Source organism: Melopsittacus undulatus, chromosome 11 (assembly GCF_012275295.1).
Source record: "Melopsittacus undulatus isolate bMelUnd1 chromosome 11, bMelUnd1.mat.Z, whole genome shotgun sequence".
Taxonomy (NCBI): Eukaryota; Metazoa; Chordata; class Aves; order Psittaciformes; family Psittaculidae; genus Melopsittacus; species Melopsittacus undulatus.
Window position 1 is genome coordinate 5,168,292 of NC_047537.1, and position 20,172 is coordinate 5,188,463.

At 45.0% G+C, this 20,172-nt stretch overlaps 1 protein-coding gene across 1 annotated transcript in view; it reads right to left on the bottom strand.

Annotated features, from left to right (window-relative positions):
* Positions 1-7,676: 7,676 nt before the first annotated feature.
* GPR107 (G protein-coupled receptor 107) overlaps positions 7,677-20,172 on the bottom strand; it is a 38,846-nt gene continuing 26,350 nt past the window's right edge. The window contains exons 17-18 of the mRNA XM_005146240.2: positions 19,634-19,758; positions 7,677-13,262 (exon numbers count right to left, since the gene is read on the bottom strand). Coding sequence (XP_005146297.1) covers positions 13,166-13,262; positions 19,634-19,758 — 222 coding nt within the window. The 3' untranslated portion in view covers positions 7,677-13,165. The remainder of the gene's footprint in view (positions 13,263-19,633; positions 19,759-20,172) is intronic.

Below are 20,172 nucleotides of genomic sequence, written 5' to 3' on the forward strand. Positions count from 1 at the left end.
GTGCTTGGATACAGTCAAACCTGTCTGCATGGCTGCAGAGAGCCCAACACAAAACACTTGGGGGTTGGCAAAGGAGCAATGATCCAACCCTGATTTCTACCATCCAGCAGTTGTCTGATGCTCCCTTCTCCAGGGGCACATTCCCCAGGTGGATGCTTCTAAAACGCATCCTCTTGTTTAACCCATCCTCCTGCAAATGAGCTCATTAAGGCAGAAGAGTATAAACCACCAGCACCCAGCACGAGTGGTGTGCTGGTGCTGGACACAGGGGATTTGCAGCACAAGCAAGGCTCCTGCCTTCCCTCCAGCATCCTTCCCAGTCACTACCAACATTTGCACGGCTTTTAGGGATGAAAGCCTCAGCATTTTCCAGTTTGAGCCCCAAATATGCTGCAAAAGGCCCTGTGCAGCCCTGTCCTTTGCTGTCCATCAGCAAAGTACCAGGTCTTTGCAGTATATCCCTTCATCTGGAGCCATGTTGCATCCATGCCTGGCTAGAGCATCAGCAGGGTCCCAAACCCACCCCATGCAGCACAGGCATTTTAACCCAAGCTCTGCTGCTGCAGAACTGATGCTAAAAGGATTTAATTCTATTTAAACCCCTACCCTGCCTCCACCGCAGGGAACGCTGAAGAGAGAGCTCAGATCACACAGACGAGAGGAGAAAAGTAATAGGAAACGGTGCAAGCCAGTCACTTTCTCCTCCTTATTATTAGCTTTAACCCCATTATAGTTTAAGTAACAGCACTGGTGGCATTCTCTGGGATGCAGCGACATTTCTACAGCCAGAGCAGCACAGCCCCAGCCCGGAAAGGCTCTGGGGGCTGACGGGATTGAAATGTGAACAGTGTCTGGGGCACGGAACACTCCCATGCAGCTGAATGCGGTCAGTGCGCCAGGGAAGGAGCTGGGCTGTGTGCTCAGAGAGGAAAATCCAGCACAGGGCCAGCCCCTGAGAGCAGCTTTGCTCTGCAGATGCTCCTGTGTCTCCTTCCCAAGGCAGCCTGGGCTGTGCTCTCCTCTCCCCACCACCACTGCCTGCAGCAGGGGCTCCTGGGCAGGCTTCTTTATGAAGCAACCGCGTGTGCATCCGCTGCCTGCTCCCCATATTGCAATGTGCTGCCATGGAAATGATGGCTCCCTGGGAGACGTTGGATGTCGGTGCTGTGGTCGGGGCAGGGTCGTGCTCATAGGGAAGCTGGTACCTCTCCCACCACGCCAGCACCAGAGGTTGGGATGGGATCTTGAGGATGCTCCATGCTGACTGTAAACGCTGGGAGCTGCGTGGGCTGCTCTGTGTCTGCAGGGAGCTTTTCACTTCCAAGTGTTTAATAAACCCACTGAGCTCCTTTTCCCAGGACACGGTTGAGTCTGCCAGGCTCAACACGCAGCCCTTTGTTCCACGTGGGCTCACTGCACTGCGTGCGCTGAAGCAGCATCCTCAGACACCACCACGGGGTTTTCCCCAGCGCATCCTCCTTGATGTGCCAGGATTCCAGTCACCCCACGGGAATAGAGCTGCATCCAAGCAGAGGTTCTGTTCCCCTGCTCTACTGTACTCCCTCTCTGTGCTTCATTGCAAAAGGTCTTTTCTTTCCCCCTTCCTTGCCGATGTGCTCAGACCTGACACATCAGTGGTATGACAGCCCAAGCACAGCACTCTCTAGAGCCCTGCCGCAGCATAGCTGGAGCCATGAGGCAGGGTTGGAAACTGGGGGGGGGGATCCTATATCCTACACTTGCACGCTTGGATGTGCATTGATGCAGGAGCTGCCCCAGGAAGGGGAGGAGAAATAGCACATCCCAGCCCATCCCCTGCCTCTCTCCTCCCCTTCCCAGGGCTGGATGAGGCTCCACTTCGGGGCCCCTTGCACTTCAGGCTTCCCCAACCTCTTTTCCCTAGTGCATCACTAAACCCACCTATCCATCCCTCTGTTACTGCCATCTCTGGGGCCAGTGCTACCCCACACTTATCCCCCTTCTGCATCCACCCACCCAAAAGCAGATTGAGAAGGTGCACAGGAACAAGGAATCTGCTACTGGAGACAGCGGTGGTGGAGGCAAACAGCCTTTGCCTGGCAGGGAGCTCAGGGAGCAGAGCACACACAGCCCACACTTGGTGTTTGTTCCATGAAAAAGCCAGGATTTGCCAAGAGCTTTCTTGTGCCAAAGCAGGGAGTTGGTCAGCAGGGGAGTGGTGAAGCCTCAAAGCTTAGGATGGGGAAGGAACGCACACACACGAGATTAATTATATCAGCTACAGAAATAGTTGCTATTTTAAGGTTAATGCTGAAGTGAACTGACTCAGTTAGAAGAAGAGCCAAAGGAATTGTTGGCACTGGTGCTGTTTGCTCCACCAGAGAAGCTGTGGTCACCGCTGGCACAGAGAGCCACCAAAGAGCTGCTCTGCAAAGGGGTTTGAAAAAAGAAATGCCATTAGAATGAGTTCAACATTCTGGTGCCACAGCCACAAATGGGGAATGCAGGAATGCATCAAGCAGTGCCAGGGACATCCTCGCCTGGACCTCGGCTCCCCAGGCATCGCCCTAATCTCAGATTACAACATACATACATGTATGGTTCTAATGTGAGCAGCTTTAAATAGGACTCCACAGCTTCGAGTTCCTCATCCAGGGTGTTCCTGAAGCTCTTTTAAGCTTGACAAGACATGAGCAGTGCTGCTCTTGCATTGCCCCCGGGTTCACCAGTGGCCACAGCAAGCATCAAGCACTGGCAGTCACTGCTGTAACCATGTGGATGGCTGAGCTATATGCCACTAAATAAGAAAGCCATCAGAAATCAAGATTTATAACCCAAAACACCCTGAGACTTGAACTCCAGCAGCATCACTGGCTCTCAGTTATAAATTCATCTCAGATAGCACAGCATCTTTGTGTCAATACACAGCATGGACAAAAGGCAATAGGAATAAAACACATCAGATTTTGGGGTACCAGGGATGATGCCCTGCAGGCTCTTGCCCCAGGAAACCATTGCAGGTATTGAAATGATGACCAAAGGCAATGCAAGGTTTGGAAATGAGCACAACCATGCCAAGGCTGCACATAGAGCTGTTGTGTTTCAAGGCCGACACGCAGCTGACACGCTGAGCATTCCAATTTGCTACACTATTAATTTCTCTGTTCATTTGTAGCATATGGTTGTTTCCAAGACTGCATTTTCCTCCCTGCCTCTGGGGCTGCAATTGTCATGCTAATGTGGGAACCTGGAAAGGGTGGCTGTGGGGAACTCGGCAGCAGCTCTCCCGCTTGCCTGCTGCATGCAGGCAGCAGTTGGCTGAGACAAAGCCAAGCAGGAGGAGGTGTTGCGGTCCTTCATGTGGCACATCACAAATCACAGCTGGCAGCTGGGGAAACACCTTCTTTTTACTGCTCCTGCCACCCTCATCCCACAGGGCAGGAACTGCAGAGCTCAGCCCAGGCACCTTGAGCCTTCAACCAGGGCTCAGCACTGGAAGCAAGAACTGCGTTTGTTCAGGACAGACAATAAGAGGCTCCTCATAGCAAGCACCAAGTGAGCGCTGTGTGCTTGTGTCTGCCTCAGATAAGATCACAGTCGCAGAGGGAGCAGCAGCTTTTTGAAGCAGAGACACCCCACAGCCTCCACCAGCACTGTCAGGGCTGAAAGAGGGGTTGGGAGGCTGCTCCCCACACTGAGCGATGCGATGGGCAAGGTCATTTGAGCATCATTCACCTCTTTCACTGCTTGGTTTCAGCAGAGGTCTTCAGTCAGAAAAAGCCTCTTTGAGAGAAACGTGCCTAAAACTGGAGGAGAACAAAGGGGGTTTTAAATGTATCTATATACACACATAAGAACTTTGAAACCAAAGGGAAGGTATGTGGGCACCAGCTGTCTGTCCTGCCCAAAGCTTCACTCTGAAGGTATCTCAGCATCTTTGTGCTGAGCCGCTAGCGCTTGCAGCTGGCACAAGGGAGCAGAGATGGTGGTGGTGGTGGTGGTGGTTCTCCCCTTGCCAGCCAGGCAGAAGTCAGCCTCTTTCAAAGGTCACTCATGAGTCATGGTAGATCGGCAGCCTCTTGGTGTGTGGAGCATGCACATACCATGGACATGGAACAGCACAAGGAGCAGGGCCACTGCAGCTCTGGCTTGAAAACAAGACATGAGCCTGTTGAGAAAGCTTCATAAGGAACCTACACTGGCAGCAGTGATGTCTGTTCACCCCACAAGCCCAGACTGGTTTGGGTTGGAAGGGACCTTAAGGCTTATCCAGCTCCAACCTCTACCACAGGCAGGGACACCTTCCACTGCAGCAGCTGCTCCAAGCCCCTGTGTCCAACCTGGCCTTGAGCACTGCCAGGGATGGGGCAGCCACAGCTTCTCTGGGCACCCTATGCCAGCGCCTCAGCACCCTCACAGGGAAGAGCTTCTGCCTCAGATCTAAATCTACCCTCTTTAAAAATAGACCCCAACACCCTCACCCCCCCAAAAAAACCCCAAAGCAGCCAAAAAAAGCCCAACTTGGATCACATCCAGACACACAAAACCAACCTGTACCTATTTTTGCGATTCCGTTGCCGTAAGAGGTTGCAGCATTGCCTCCCACAGGGCTGCTCTGATTCACGGCCACGCACGGGCATTGTGTGCTCTGTGAATCCCAGCACATCTTCCTGCTCGGTTTTTGCAGCAGCAGTTAAACCTCTGACTTACTGGGAATAGAGACGAGGACACACACGTACCAGCTTCATTTTAACGTCGCACTTTGATGGTCCTCCTATGGAGCAGCTGAGCTCACTCGAGGCATCTACAAGGTTTAATAGGAACACAGAAATGAGCCCCCAGACCAGAAATCATGCATGCAGTGTACTTCATACTGAGATAAGCAAATGAAAAAGGCTGAGTGGGGCCTTTGGCGGAGCTCGCAGCTGATAGGAGGTTGTTCCCTATGGTGTATTTAGCAGTGATCTGTCCAGTCGAGTGTTGATTACCTAAAACAACACAGAACTGTCTCCATTTCCTCCAGGGAGATTGTTCACAGCCAAACCTATCTCTTTGGCAAAAGGTTTCCTCCCAACATCTTGTTTTCCTCTGCTTTCATTACACCTCATCTCTCCACAGCTCAGGCCTTGAGCTACATCCATGAATTCCCCTTCCATTTTTGCCATCCCCCCCCCCCCCAGTGCAGCCATTTTATAGCATGCACCATCTCCTTGGCTCTCTTTAATCATCACTTAGTCAGGCTTACAGCTTTAATTCTTGCAGCCTGCTGCCGTTACCCAGTTCTCATCTCAGTCACTGCAGATGTTCTTTGCAGCCCCTCCAATTTGGCCACCACCTCCTGGTATGAGGTCCAGCCTCAAATGCACAAGTCTGGCTTCTCCCAGGAGATACAGATCAATACCTTCACATCCATGCCACGGGTGGGATTCCTTGAACACTGCCAGGGATGGAGCAGCCACATCTTCTCTGGGCAACCTTATTCTATTGTGCCACCCTAACAGGAATGACTCAGGACTTCAGCCAGGACATGAGATCAGCACCCACAAGTGTCCTCAGGGACAAATCCTTTTAGCAATATACCTGCCCTTGCTGCAGGAGAGGCATGCTGTTAACTGCTCCTCTCATCAAGGATGCTGGAAGTCCCTTGCCAAGCTCATCTCAATCATCCCAAGAGGGAACAGTAAGAAAAGGTTTTAAGCCACCCCCTTCCTTTTGATCCTCATCTTTGCCATCTACCACCACTGTACCAGCCTCCCCTTGCATCCTTATTTTTGCATTATGTCTCAGCCACCCCACTAAAAATACTCCATAGGGGAGGAGTCACAACAAAGCAGTGTCACCCCAAATTACATTATTTTCCATGGATGAGAGGGGAGAGAAGAAAGAGATGACGTGTTTGTTACTAAAGACATATGAAAGTCCTTGTCTCCTAACCAAGGACCCTAATATCAGGATCAGCTGTGCCAATACAAGCTGTGTTATTACCTCTGCTGTACAAAGCAATTTGTTTTTATTGACCATTCGCTATACAGGGCACTATAACACGCTCCTGCTCATTAGAGTCTGTCAGTCAGAAGGCAAACAAAGGTAAAATCAAGATTTAAAGAGAAGGCAGCTCTTTGCAGTACTGAAGATAATCTTGCTAGAGCAGGAGCATTGACAGCAGACAGCTTGCACTGCAACAAGGAGCAGCAAGCCATCGAGACAGCTCAGAGTTTCAGGCACTAGAAGAAAATCCTTAAAGCAAGGAGAACACAACTGAGCTCCCCTGGACAGGAAAACACCTATAAACTTGCATCCAAATACAGCACAATGTACCAAACTCTGTTTGCAGCAGACCTTATGGATTAGGAGCTCTGCTGCAATGAGAGGCTTCATCTTGGTGTCTTTCCTTGGGGAAGATGGTTAGGAATCAAGAATAACTCTGCTCCATCTCAAGTGAATCTTCCCACAATTTAGACCCGCTTTATGCTCCCCACCACTCACATTTCACCTTTCATTATAACAGAGCTATTTTCTGGCCTAGCATAGCCAATTCCACTGGAGCACTGTGCACAGGGATGAGTTTGGCTGCTGTCACTTTAAGATGGGATGTTTTAAGGCCAAATATACAACGGACAGAAAGTGCAGAGGATGTTCAGTTTGGAAAAACTCAACATCCAAGAACAACCTGTATGGAACTGATCTATGCTACCCCAGCACAACAACCAGCCATCCAGTCCCCCCATCACATGCAGTCTGTTTTGTTCTACAGCACAGTATTTCTAAGTCCCAAACCCATGTACTTTATATAGTTCAGCTCCTGGCAAAACACCACCCACCCAAAGGCTTGAGGCAATGCAGAACCGGCTGCTTGGGATTTATAGGGTAGAAAACACAGCTTATTTTTGGCATTACCCCTCGGTGGTAGAATGAGAACCACAGGCTAAACTGTAAAAACCATCTTGAAGACGTACATTTGGTGACGAAGGACATATGCTTTTGAGGGGTGGGAGATTATCAGGAAGAACACTTCACAGAAATCCTTTGTCCTCATCCCTGCCAACCCAACTAGTTTGCAGAACTGAAATGCATGGTTAAATCCCGATGTCTCAGGACAAGCACATCTACAGAAGTCCCACAGCACCCCTCAAGTCCAGCCTAAAGCAAACAAGTGAAGGACTTGCCTCAGAGATAATGTAGCCTTGTCCACACAGGGTATTACTTATAATTCTGGTGTCTACCCTTAATCTGTATCTACTCACCAAGGTTCAAAGCACCAGTTCTTTGTCCTCCCTTGCACTGCAAAGCTGATATCAAGCCCTGTGGAATGAGAGGCTACTGGCAACAAACCTTGGAGATGCCCACTTTCCTCTTGCCCAAGGCTGCAAAGCCATGAGAGACAAACCCTTGCATTTGAGACTTGGTCCACAAACTAGTGCATAAGCTCAGCTTACTAAAACCAGAAGAGGAGCTAGGCTCTTACAAGCACAGCTGTAGTACCTGGAGGCACCTCTGTGAATCCCATTGTGGGTCACTGGCAGGAAAGCTTTCCTCCTAGGAAAGTTTCTTCCTCACAAGATTCTTGTGATTTGGCCCTGCATCCACGATGCAGACGTTCATGGCTGCAAATGGAAGTTAGGCATGTGGAAATGCAGAAAGACATAAGTCACCCTGGTCACTAGCAGTTCAGAAGCAGAAAATAAGATGCATTAAACTTCTTTCTGGTCAATCTTTATTTTACACGTTTGCATCACAGCAGGGAAACCAAGTTACACAGACCATCCTGATATGTATCTAGCTGGACTTCTCTTCAAATTGTCTTTCTTGCTTAACAAAGCTTAAAAAAATACTGAAAAAAATCCATTTGTACATCTGAACATGAACCGAGGAACAGGATATGTACAGGTCACCAAGACCCCTGGAACTGAACCTTGCTGTACACAGGGAAGTCTTCTGAAGTTCTTTTGGAGGCCATTTACTACATTGTACAGGGTACCCTAAAGCTGCTTAATGACACAAAAGGATCTATAATTAATTATTAATAGTTACTAAAGGGAAAGGGAAGCTATTTAGACCCATACACTCTGTTTTGACAGACCAGGTACCAGCGCAACGCTCCAGTATCCTAGCTGCAAGACAAAGTGCTTCTGATAATGTGGAGGTCAGGCTCTACTTTATTACACAGAGAGCAGAAAACTGAGTGAAATCCCACAGGGAAATGTTTATTAAGAGTTGTCCTTTCTACAGGATTGCTGCAGTCAAAACATAAATGGGTTCTTGAGCCAGTCAATCTACAAGGAGCGACTCTTTTCTCAGCCACTTTCTTCCAGTACCATCACTTTAGACATAAATATCTCAGTATTTTTCTTAGGTTCTGTTCCAACCGCTTGCAAGTACATATCATGGGCAGTTCTTACAGGATCATTGCTATATCCAAGCGAGAAACTACAGGGAAGGAAAATACACAGCTTCCCAATATTGTTAAATAAAAGCAATTCATAAGTCCCAACCAGCATCAGATCCAGCAGCTACAGGAAAAGCCAGATTCATCCAATTTAGAACAATGTTTTTGAGCAAATCAACCCCAGGGAACACAAAGAAACATTTGGTCAAGTGCCTCCGGGCAGCACCACCTCAGCATTCAGGAAGCATACATGGTACTGATGTTACAAGATCACAGGGTTTAGTGTAAATGCTGTTATATTTCAAATAGCACTGTGCCTCCCATCTACTGCAGACCACAGCTCCATGCTCCTTTTACCAAGGTGAGAAAATGGGAAAATGTTTGATGATTAAAGGTGATAGCACAGAATCAATAAAACGTATCTGCTTTAAAGGAACAGAAGTCTGTTTGCTACCATGACAGGTCAGATGGAAGGAGACAAACAAGGTAGGCTGAAGGAGAAGGCTTCATTCCCTTCAATACTTTACTATTACCTGATTTTAATAGCTAAGCAACTTTAGTTCTCAGAGCAAAACATACAAATACACAATATTTGCTTCAAATGCAACCAAGCAATTTTCAGATAGACAACCATAAAACTCCCTTTCTTGTCAACTGGATTATCACTGGCTGCATTTCTCTTCCGCAACAGGAGCATACTGCAAGGAAGAAAACAAAAAGACAACACAATCTTCAATTGGACTTTCAAATGTGCACACTGAAGTGATTAGGATATGCACTTTCATGGCCAGAAGGAATGTTGCAGTGCTGAAGGATACACAGTGGATGCACACTGATGCTACAGAGTCCACTTAGCTTAACACAATACACCTTCCACATTGCTAGCTCCAAGACAAAATACTGCAATGCAGCAAATTGTTACAACATGCTCCCAGGGTATGCCAGCATGGAAACCCAGGAACAGGGCACTCAGCTGGAGAGAAGCACTGAACAATGCACGGCACAGATCATGACACACTGAGTTAGATGACAACATGAAAGAGCATCTTAATAGGACAGCGTGTAGCTTCTTCAGCTCGAACCTCTCTGTTTTGAGCGAGCAGCAGCAATGTTCCAGATGACCCCATTATGTCTTGCTTTCCGTTAGCACATCTCTTGATGAACCATCAAGGAAAACATTTTCAAGCCTGAAGAATGCAAGAGTCTGGCAGTTGCACTGCAAGGAGGTTTCCTCTGGAATACAGCTTTGAACAGTTACAGTAGGAGGGAGGAGTGCATCAGTGGTATTTGCATGTCATCATCACGAGGCATTTACTGGGGCATAATCTGCATTACAACTGAAGATGGAAGCAATCTCATTTTCATATGCAGAGGGTGCACAGGACTCCACTGCAGCAACATATGTGAACGCATTTAAATCCATTTATTCTGAATAGCATCACACCTGCTTTTCCAGGACTCCTGTCAATCTACCACTGTGTACCTGCAGGTGATGGATTTAGTTGCTCGCTTCAGTAAAAGGCAGGAACAGGAAAGTAAGGATCCATCCCAAAACAATTTGTAAGCCACAAGCAGCTCTTCCATTTCCCCTGCCTGTAAAAGACAGATTTTCCTACCAGATAGGCAGCCATCAGCATTTGAAATGCAAGCACTGTGATTATCCTGCCAGGTGAACTCCAAGCTGCTATATTACACACCACTAATAGAGCCATGCACTGGTTAGTTCTGCAGATGTGGGTTAACCTTGAGAGTATGAGGGAGGAATCCTCCTTTGATGCTTTGCAGTGCAAACCACACTGTGCTGCAAGAGAAACACAACCACAGCCATCCTCTCCACCCTCCATTGTCCAATCCATCACACAACCCTGCAAGACAAGTTTTTTGACCTGCTCCAAGGAATCCATTAGAGACAGCGGAAATTCACTTTGGAAATGGCTGCAGTAAGGATCTTCTATCACTCTTGTCTTTTTCTACAGTAATGCCTAGGTCTCACTAGCTACTACTTTGCAGCTGGTTAGCATCCTGTGTTAAGTGCCAGCTGAGGTTGGCTGTACAGCTGACTGCTGAAGCTCCAGTCTGAACTTAAGAAAAGCTCTTCTAAAAAGCACTTTCAGAGTATGGTCATGGCTTTTCATGCCAAGACAAAATGAAACCACCCGTTTTTGGTCTTTGACTTAGCGAGCCAGGGACTTGGCAGATAAACCTACACCATATGCAACTTGAGAAAAAAAGTGCATATAAAAACCAGAAACCTGAGAGTAAGGTAAAAGCATTTGCCAAATCAGCAGCTCCACTGATGCTGAGGTATGGAACAGGCAGCTGTCTGGAACCAGCTCAGCACATGCTGGGATCCTGGTGCAGCCCCTCATGGTTTGGGGTGAAATGCCACACACCCATCTGAATTTCACACCTCATTTGCCAAAGGTATTAACAGGTTCTAAGGGAGCATCATGTCCAGATTAACACTGCTATTGCACTTCTGTTCCTGACAGCAAATCCTTATCCTTTACATACTTCAGTGCCAACAGAGTTTAGGTCTCCAGTGGACTATGCTGAACAAAGTTTACAGCCTTCTGAGTAGCCTTTTGGATGAAGACAGTGACATTTCCACTGAGAAAGAAGAACAGTGCAGAGTGAGTTTTTCAGGTATGGTATTTAAGCCATATGATGAGCTGGGACTGCCTTTGTTTCTTTATAGTCTATTTTCTCACACCTCAGCTATTTCATATGCAGTTTTCTTCATATGGAAGGTCTAAAATGCTCATAGGTCACCTAACAGTCTTTCTAGTGGTGTAGCCTCTCTGATTCTGATACTAAAACTGTATCACTGCAAGACAATGGCAGCAACAGTCAAACTTTATCACTGCTGTGATTCCTATGCAGTTACAGCTGAGGAGTGAAAAACAACCTAGAAGAGGACTCTGTAACCCAGAAGAGGGCTATTCTTATGCTTTACCTGAAGAGAAACCAGTTCCAGGTATCAAAGCAGGCAGATTGGTTTCTACCATTTCCATGGTGCATAGAATAAACACCTGGGAAAAGAAGTGTTAACCAGAGAAAACAAAGCTGCTCTTCAAACAACAAGTCTTGGTACAGATCGCTCATTTAAGAGCATACAAACCCTGTTCAAGACTGGGGAAGAAGTGTTTTACAGTTCCAAAGAAAATCCTCCTTCTAAACTTAAAAGAATAACAAATGTAATAGTTAATACTCTAATCAGTTGTGCCCCGGAGATGTAGTCCCTTCAGCCAAAAAAGCAATTCCTAAAGGAGCTTGTAAAAGATGCTAGCACATCCAAAGCTCTGTGATGACATCTCTCCCTGTCACCCTGATAGAAGCATTTTGCTTGACAGCACCATATGTCAGTGTCTCCACATGAATATTAAGGCTTCAGTGGGTGAGTTATACTTGATTTATTTTCCTTAAAGCTTATCCTCATCACATCAGTGAACCACTTCCATCCCCAGATTTCACAATCATTTACTATGCCTTAATATTCCAGCTATGGGCACTAGCTTGCCTTACTAACAATACCAGAGTACTACAGTTAAAACACACATGGCTTTTGTTGTATGTCTGTAAAAACTCCACTGCAAGTTTGCAGTGAATAGTCAAGACTTCCCCTGCACTGAGGTTCTGGTCCTGATCTACTCTTTTCCTGACAAAAACCATTTAGGACTGGGAGCTGCAGTCGCCTGGCTTTGGTAGCAGTACCATTTTGACTAGTTCAGCTCATCTCAAACAGCAGCATCATCAATCCTGCACAGCCAGAGAGGTAAAGCAGCCATCCACATGAGGCCTCAGGATAATGGTGAACCAGAGATTTAGGCTGCAGCAGTTTTTCTGGACAAATTTCCACTGGAGATATTCTGGTACTGGTCCTGCTGTGCCAGAAAGGAGTGTCTTTTGGAATACCTTGAAAATATTTTAGAAAGCAGATCAAAGGGCTCTGGGTCACAGCTTGAAATTAAGTGTTTAAGATCGCACAGCAGACCCCTAAAAAGCAAGCATCAGTCTTACACTTCTTGTGTACCTCTTGTCAGGCAGGTGTGAATCAAGAGCAACTCCATGAACAGTGGAGAATTTAAGTCAATGCTATGGGCTAGCATTTTTAATGGAGAACAGTCACTTGTGTCCTATGTAGCAATACATTTGTAAACCTGACACATTCAAGTGGGTACCTGCATGGATAAGACAAGAAAATACTTCACTTTCCCACTGATATGAGCAGTGGCAGAAGTCATCTGACCCAATACCCTGTTTAGTCTCTCATATAACTGCAGTTGTTTCTATTATTTGTTTTGCAGTGCTTTGTCCAAGCCAAAGGGAGAGCTTATAAAAAGAAAAATAAAATACTTACATCTCTTCTTTTCCCACCTTCTGACACGCTTTGCAATTCCCAGCATACATGTTACATAGCAACTGTGTAGATACATATGCGCATTATATAAAATATATACTTTTACATACACACTAAAGGTCTCTCCTCACATCAGTATTACTCATCCTGAAGAACGCAACCGCAAACATTTCGGAATACCCAACCAATCCAGAAAGGGGGAAAAAAGAACAAGCCACCCCAAAATCCCTAGGAAAGCTTCACACTCCTTTGCAGATACCAAGAGATCGCATTTGCTTGTGATCAGAGGAATAGTTATATTTCTGCACCGCTTTGCTCCCCCCTAGACACCCCCCGCTCTGCAGTTTCAGTGTTGGGAAGTGCCAGTTGCTCCCTTCCCAATGAGGAATATTAATAAATTAAAACAGTTTCTCTGAAAGTACTGCCTCAGTCCAGTCCCTTCACGCTGTGCTTTCCCATTCGCCCTGTGGCTCTGCTGAACCGTTCACCACTTTCTTGACCTTCTTCATGCCCTCCATGACTCCAGAAGTTGTCACCCTGGAAGAGGAAGGAGAAACGTGAGAGAATGGAACTTGAACTGTCACATCCATTGCACCAACAGCCCACACTGCCTGTGCACATCAACTAACACTTCTCATGTGTCTCTTTACCAAGAGCTAGTGGTCTTGATGCTTGGCCTCTCCTATTGCTACTATTCTGCTGGCCAAGTACCATCCTGGACATAATATTGATGGACACTGGGAGCAAGACCAGTGCCACTGAGAGCATCAAGGTTCTTCCCATCTACCATTAAACTAAACCAACAAATATTTGCTTGTACTTGAAAGAAGATAGCAAGGGTGGTTAAACAGTTAAACCAGGTGTTTACTTACTGAAGTTTGAGCAGCTTGCTTAAAAAAATACTTAACTTTACAGCAGAATACTCTTAATTCTGTGCATTAAAAGACTTATTTCTGCATTTGCAATGCTTTTAATAGGTACATCATATTTTACAACTGCACACACAGTTGGACAGCGCCCCAAATGAACCTTATTAGTTTAATGCACACCAATTCCTGGTAGCAGCAATAAAACAGAAGAAAACTTTCTACCATCCAAGCCTGGATTTGCCACAGCAATCTGACCATTGAACTACAAAGCCCTATAATACACTTCAAACATTAGACAGACTGAACTGTTTATCCAGGCAGAACAGCACCACTCTTGGAACTACCTTGGCTATCCACAAGCTCTTCAGCCCAGTAGCTTCCTCTGTTGCTATACAAAACAGGTTATTGACATGCACAAGACATCTGCTTTGTTCTTTTGCACAGTACAATTCTCATTCCATGCAGGTATTTTTTCCCTACAAAATGTGCTACACAAAGGTTATTTGGAATGCAGAAAGTAAGGAGTGCCAATAGCTCAGTGCATTCACAAGGGATGCCTGGAAGCATACATCAAACTGTCCTGTTCAAAGATGTTGCTGTCAGTCTTTGTGCGCTTTCACCTGCTGTTTATCACATAAGGATACTTTATTTGATCAGACTAGCTAACAACATTTTCACAGTATAACCCAAGAGAACTCATCTTTAGATACACTCAGATCATGCCTGTAGTTCCATGTTAGGTAACAGCTTCTGTTCATGCACTGTAAGAGTAATTTACTCAAACTGGTGTGTTCAGTGACTCTCTAGCGGCGGCAGTACTGGGATCATCAGTGGTTCAGATGCTTCAGAGTAGGCCAAGATGAACTTAAGGTATAGGGATTTATATTGGCTATTAGGAAGAAAGTTGTTATTCTGGGGGTGGTAAGGCACTGGTGCAGAGAAGCTGTGCCTGCCCCATCCCTGGCAGTGTTCAAGGCCAGGCTGGACACGGGCTTGGAGCAAGCTGCTCTAGTGGAAGGTGTCCCTGCCTGTGGCAGGGGGTGGAACTGGATGAGCTTTGAGATCACTTCAACCCAAACCACTCTACAACTCTATGAAAGGGTCAGAAGAGCACAGATCAAACAGCAACTTTATTCCCTATTGAAATGAAAAACAAAAAGAAGGGAGAAAAGCAAGCAGGTTGCCTAAAGGAGAAAGATGGGATTAGTAAACATGTGCCTGGAAGAGATCGTATCAAGCTTATCAGAACAGAGAACATGAAGATCTCCCAAGTTCTCATCATTGACAAAGGTTTTTGCCCACAGTCACATAGGAAAAAAATTGGGGAAACGTGAGCTAGACAAATCCAAAGTAGCTGCATAACTAATTGAAATTGCACTGAGATGTACTTAATGGTTTCCTGTCAAAAACAAAAGAACACGGAGTGTGGTTCCAGAAAGGTCTGTCCTAGGCTCACTTCTATTTGATACTTTCAGTAATTGTCTGGGTAATGGAATAGAGAACTTGCTTATTAAATCTGCAGAAGTCACTAAGAGCTACGTATTTGAGGACTAGAATGCAGACAGATTCCGGCAAATTGAAGTAATGGTCTGAAAAATATGGGACAATGCAGCAAGACAGCGACAAAGTTTAGTCTTCAGAAATAATCAACTTTGTAATTACAGAGTAAGGAGCTAAATATCTATTTTTCAGGAAGGAGCTGAAGATTACAATGGACTACAAACCAGAAATGAGCATCTAACATAGCAATGCAACAGCAGACATACTGGGATATAAAAATAGGTGTTCTACACAAACATGACACCAAAGTAGTCCTATCATTTGAGTCACAGCTAATAAGATCCCACCTGGCACACAGCATGGATTTTAGCACTACACTCTAATGCAATTACAAACCCATTGCACACCAAGATAACAGAAGTGATGAGAGGATATGGCTAAGAGGGAATAATCCACTTCCCACATTCAAGGAGGGACAGGACAAACACCTACACACTGAAATTGCTGCCAGGTCAATATGTCATTTTGTACCAGAAGCCATTTACTGTCTCCCTCCAGCAACAACAGCAAAGGACTGGGAGAGATTCTGGGGTGGATTCCTCAATAAGGAAACTTAAGGACCATTTAAATTGCTCTGCTCTTGTCTCTTGACAAGTGTATGGCATAGCTTTTGAACCCTCATTGTCTCAGATTGTGTACAATGGGCAAGTCTTCTCCTTCTCAACGTCAGTTCAGCCAACAAGTTTTTAATGCTTAGTAAAATAAATGCATCAGCACTAAGACCCAGCATACTGCAGTTCTCATTCTAGCCCTCTGAGCAACCTAAAGGCTTCAGTTCTAACCTGCAATACTGCAAGTAAGTGTTCCTCACCTGCAGTTTGCTGAATTGCATTTCTAGCCCCCAACCTAGCATCTCCCTCTGGAGAGAATTTTTGTGGCTGTCAGAGGGATACCCATCACAAATAGGGCACAAAAGGAGCTCCCTGAACATTGCACAGTGGTATGTGCTGTGGAAATATCAGGATCCTTTATTCTTCCCACTTGTGTTGTATCCAAGGTAGCAAGCAATGGCTAAGGTTTCAGGAGCATCTTCAGCCCTCCACTGTGGTGGATCTCAGCTGTCCTTTCACCTGTTTTTTGTTTGTTTAGTTTTATAGCCCAACAAGAACCCCTGCAATGCTGGCAGCAGCCAGCCTTCACAAGCTATTGTGAACTGGAGTGAATATGGATCAGCCACAGAGCGAAAAAGCAGACCTCTGCATGGGAAAGATGTGTTAGGTGAAGAAAATCACTTCTGGTGAAGGGCATCATGAATCAGTCTGCCATGACAAACAACCTGAGAGAAAGCAGAGAAAAGCAACCAAGCAGGACTTCACAGCACAGAATAGGTTGCCTCATGATTCACTGAGAAACTCCAGATCCCAAAGCATAAGCAAAGGTAGGTCAATGTTACCACAACAGTTCACTATGTTGAGACTGTTTTGGGTGGTAAGGAAAAACAAAGTTAGTATCTATGCACTCAGTAAGAGATGGATTTACCAAATTAAGAACAAAACCGTTAATGGCTTTTCCTGAAATTCCTCCTCCAGTGGAAATACCTTAGCCTCTCATGCATGTATGAACATCACTCTCAACCAAGACCTTAGAAGAGCACTTTGGTACCTACCACTAAAGCAAACTTACTGACCTGATGAAATAATTTCCTTCAGGAATACAGAAGCCCAAACCAAACCCTGCTTCCTTTCCCATTCCTCATCCCCACATCATCTACTGTACCATTTATGTTTGTGTTCATGCCCCAGAAATGGCATTCGGACTGGAAGCCTGACAACTCTTTCTGCCAAGTGTGGCTGCACCTTTTCAAACAGTGCTTTAATCTAACAAGCTGTCAGTGACATGCCTACATACTGACAGAACGGGCTCAAGAGGCTGCCCAGCAGAGAATACACAGAAGCCACTTTGTTGATGATGAATTGCTATTGACCCTACTTGAAAAAGAACAGACTGGTCCTTAGTTCAGGTTTAGTTATACCCTTACTCTTCTCTCCATCAGAACTGGTATAACTGAAGAGCCTGGTTGAACCTGGTATAACTGAAGAAAGTCATATACCATTTGGGGATGCTTTCTCCCATGATAGAAGCAGGCTAGTTCAAATGACTTCCTACAAGTTATCTTTGCTGCTCCTGATTTATACTTCATTTTTGAGAGTTACAAGAACTTAGAGAAAAGGCTTGTGCCTTATGTTGCTCCTGCCACAGCCACCTAGTCTTTGTCTTGAAACTCTGCAGATCTCCACACTGTCCTTAACAACATTTACACTTACTGCCAGACGGAGCTTTGTCTAGTTTGCACTGCATGAAAACAGGCATAAGCTAGACAGTTACACTTAAAATGTCCTATTTTTTTTTGCTGGAAAAGAAGCAAGCCTGGAAAACACAGCTCTCCCCTTGTTTTAAAGAGCCTGATTTTAACAGAAGTCCTCTTGCAGAGGAAAATAACCATAAAACCTGGCAATAAGACATAGCAGGACATTATGAAGTATGGAGGCTTTTAACTTCAAACATAGCCTCTGAACACAAGTAGATATTTATCACATGAAAGACAAAACACACCCATGCACTGGTTAGTCAGGATGCTGTCAGGCACTTAGTCACTTGCTCAAATAAACCTTGGTATTTTTCCCCTACAGAAACAACATTTAATATTTATAAAAGCAAAAATAGGACCAGCAAGACCAAATCAACAAGAAACTTAATACACTTTCCTTGCACTGCTCCACCTGTCACAATGTGTATACACCACGCTTGTCAAATGCGTGCAAACCTCCCTGCTGCAGCTGGGGAAGGGAGAAGAAGACAGATTGCACCCTGCCACATGCCCAAAAGAGTAAAACTTCTGGTGAATCAGATGAGAAGAATTCAAGCAAAGCTAAGGGGAACAAGCCAAAAGGCACAACAATGGAGACTCCCAAGGCAAAGGGCAACATGCCTTACTAGGAAAAGGCTCACAGGAAATTCTGATCCTTGAGTTTCTAATAATCTCTATTTCACTATGGGGAGATGTAAATCACTTGACTAGTTTATTACAACTTGCTCCAGCTTATTTCTAGTAGGTTCTCCTAAATTCATAGCAGCTTCTTCAATTTACTGAAAGCACTAAATTTGAAAGGTGCCATATTATTTGTCCTAATAAAACCCAAGTAAAAAAATCACTAAGCACCTAATGCAAGCTTGGAATTCATTCTAACAGGCAAAAAGGAATAAAGCTCATTTCTGTATAATCCCAAAGCCTGCCACATCTTCAAGTTCATACATCTGCATCACAAAGGCACTGTCTATTTACCAGCTTCCAAACTAAAACCAGTTTCTTACATAAACCAGTTCAAACACCTTTAAGTGACTGTGATTCTAAAGTCAGCATGCACTAGCTGATCTCACTTGCAGCAATGACAGATTTTATGGACCCAAAGCAAACATAGCTATGTGTTTGGGAAGAGGATCTTTGTTACTAGAGATATTTCTGAGAAACTAAACTCCTTGCATGACATTTCAGGCTGGATTCCATGATTCAAACCACTTTGTAGCTATTTCCCAGTAAGATCCATTTCTTTCTGAGCTATGATGGCAAACACTTTCTGTCTTCCCCCCCCACCACGCAATAAGAACTGGAATGTTGATTCATTTCACCCAAGTGAAGGAGATTTGCCAAAGTGAAAAAAACTCTAAGGAACAGGCTTCTGAGCCTGTACGTGAATTGCAATTATACATGAAATGTGTGACTACCAAAGAGATTAGGTTAGCTCGGCTCCTATTAAGGCAACAGAGTCTGTCACATTTATAACTGTATTCAACACTTCTTGCATGCTGAATTTCTTAGGGCACTTTCTATTATAGATTCAGAAATGCCATTCGTTTTTGAAGTCCTCAGAAAACCACTGCAAAGAAAATGACAGGGACTTCAGCACAGCCCTGCTTTATGATTTCTCCAGACTGAGGTCCTACTGCATTTGTGGTACCTCATGGTTAAACAGCAAAGAATAGAACAGGGAAGAGTATTGGTAAAAATCCATCTCCCCAGCTCAGTGTAACTTAAGTTTCTGCAAAGGCTGAACAACAAGACAGAAGGGACCTTACATTAGGTTCATTTATATTCTATAGACTGTTAGTTTTTTGGTGGTTTGTTTTCTAAACCATGAAGCATTCATGACAATCTGTAAGGCTTGTTGGTGTTCAGCAACATATATTAAACACAGAAGCCTATTTATTGATATTTTCATGAGCATCTTCTTGCCTCTTGAAAAGCTTTACCAGCTTATTCCACATTACTGCAATCTCCAGCTCAGAGGCTCCTATGGATATCACAAATCTCTTTATTAGTTTAACACACAGCAAACAGACACCTTGTCTTTAAACACGTGGGCAGATCCTTATCTTTTTCAAAGGAGGATTTAGAGAGATTAAAGTAAACTGTTTTTAAACATTATTTTTCTCAAATCAAGTGAAGAGGTAAAAAAAATAAGGAGGGGGTAAAGTTCTTACACAGCTTCCATCTCCAAGTCATCCTCATCGTCTTGAGACAGCTGTAGATAAGGGTTGTCTGATGCTGGACGGAACTTGTACCCAGTGAGGACAAAGAACACAAGGGTGGCCATTTCATCCAGCAGCTACAAGTAAAAACACAAGATTGAAGTTCAGTCCTGTAATCCTTCATGGTCATGAAACATTTCTGCTCATTCATGAGGTTCAGGGTTTAATGGGCCAAGAAGCCTGTGCCACAGCAGAAATAACAAAGCAATTCCTGTCCTGTTATCATTAATCCCAGGGTAAAGGCTGTCAAGCCCTTTGTTCTTTCAGCTTCCCCTGTCACTTTAAATACAGTTACAGCTCTAGCCGTCACTCCAGTGCTTTTAAATAACTACAGCAAGACTTGGCTTTTAAATAAGGGCAGGGGAGGAAGAGAGTATCATCCCTATGTTGTTTTGGTATTTTCAACAGTTAATGTATTCCTAAGACTCTCTGCACAGTTACTTGGATTATATGTTAAGAAATTAAGTATTTAAAAGTCACAAGGCAAATAA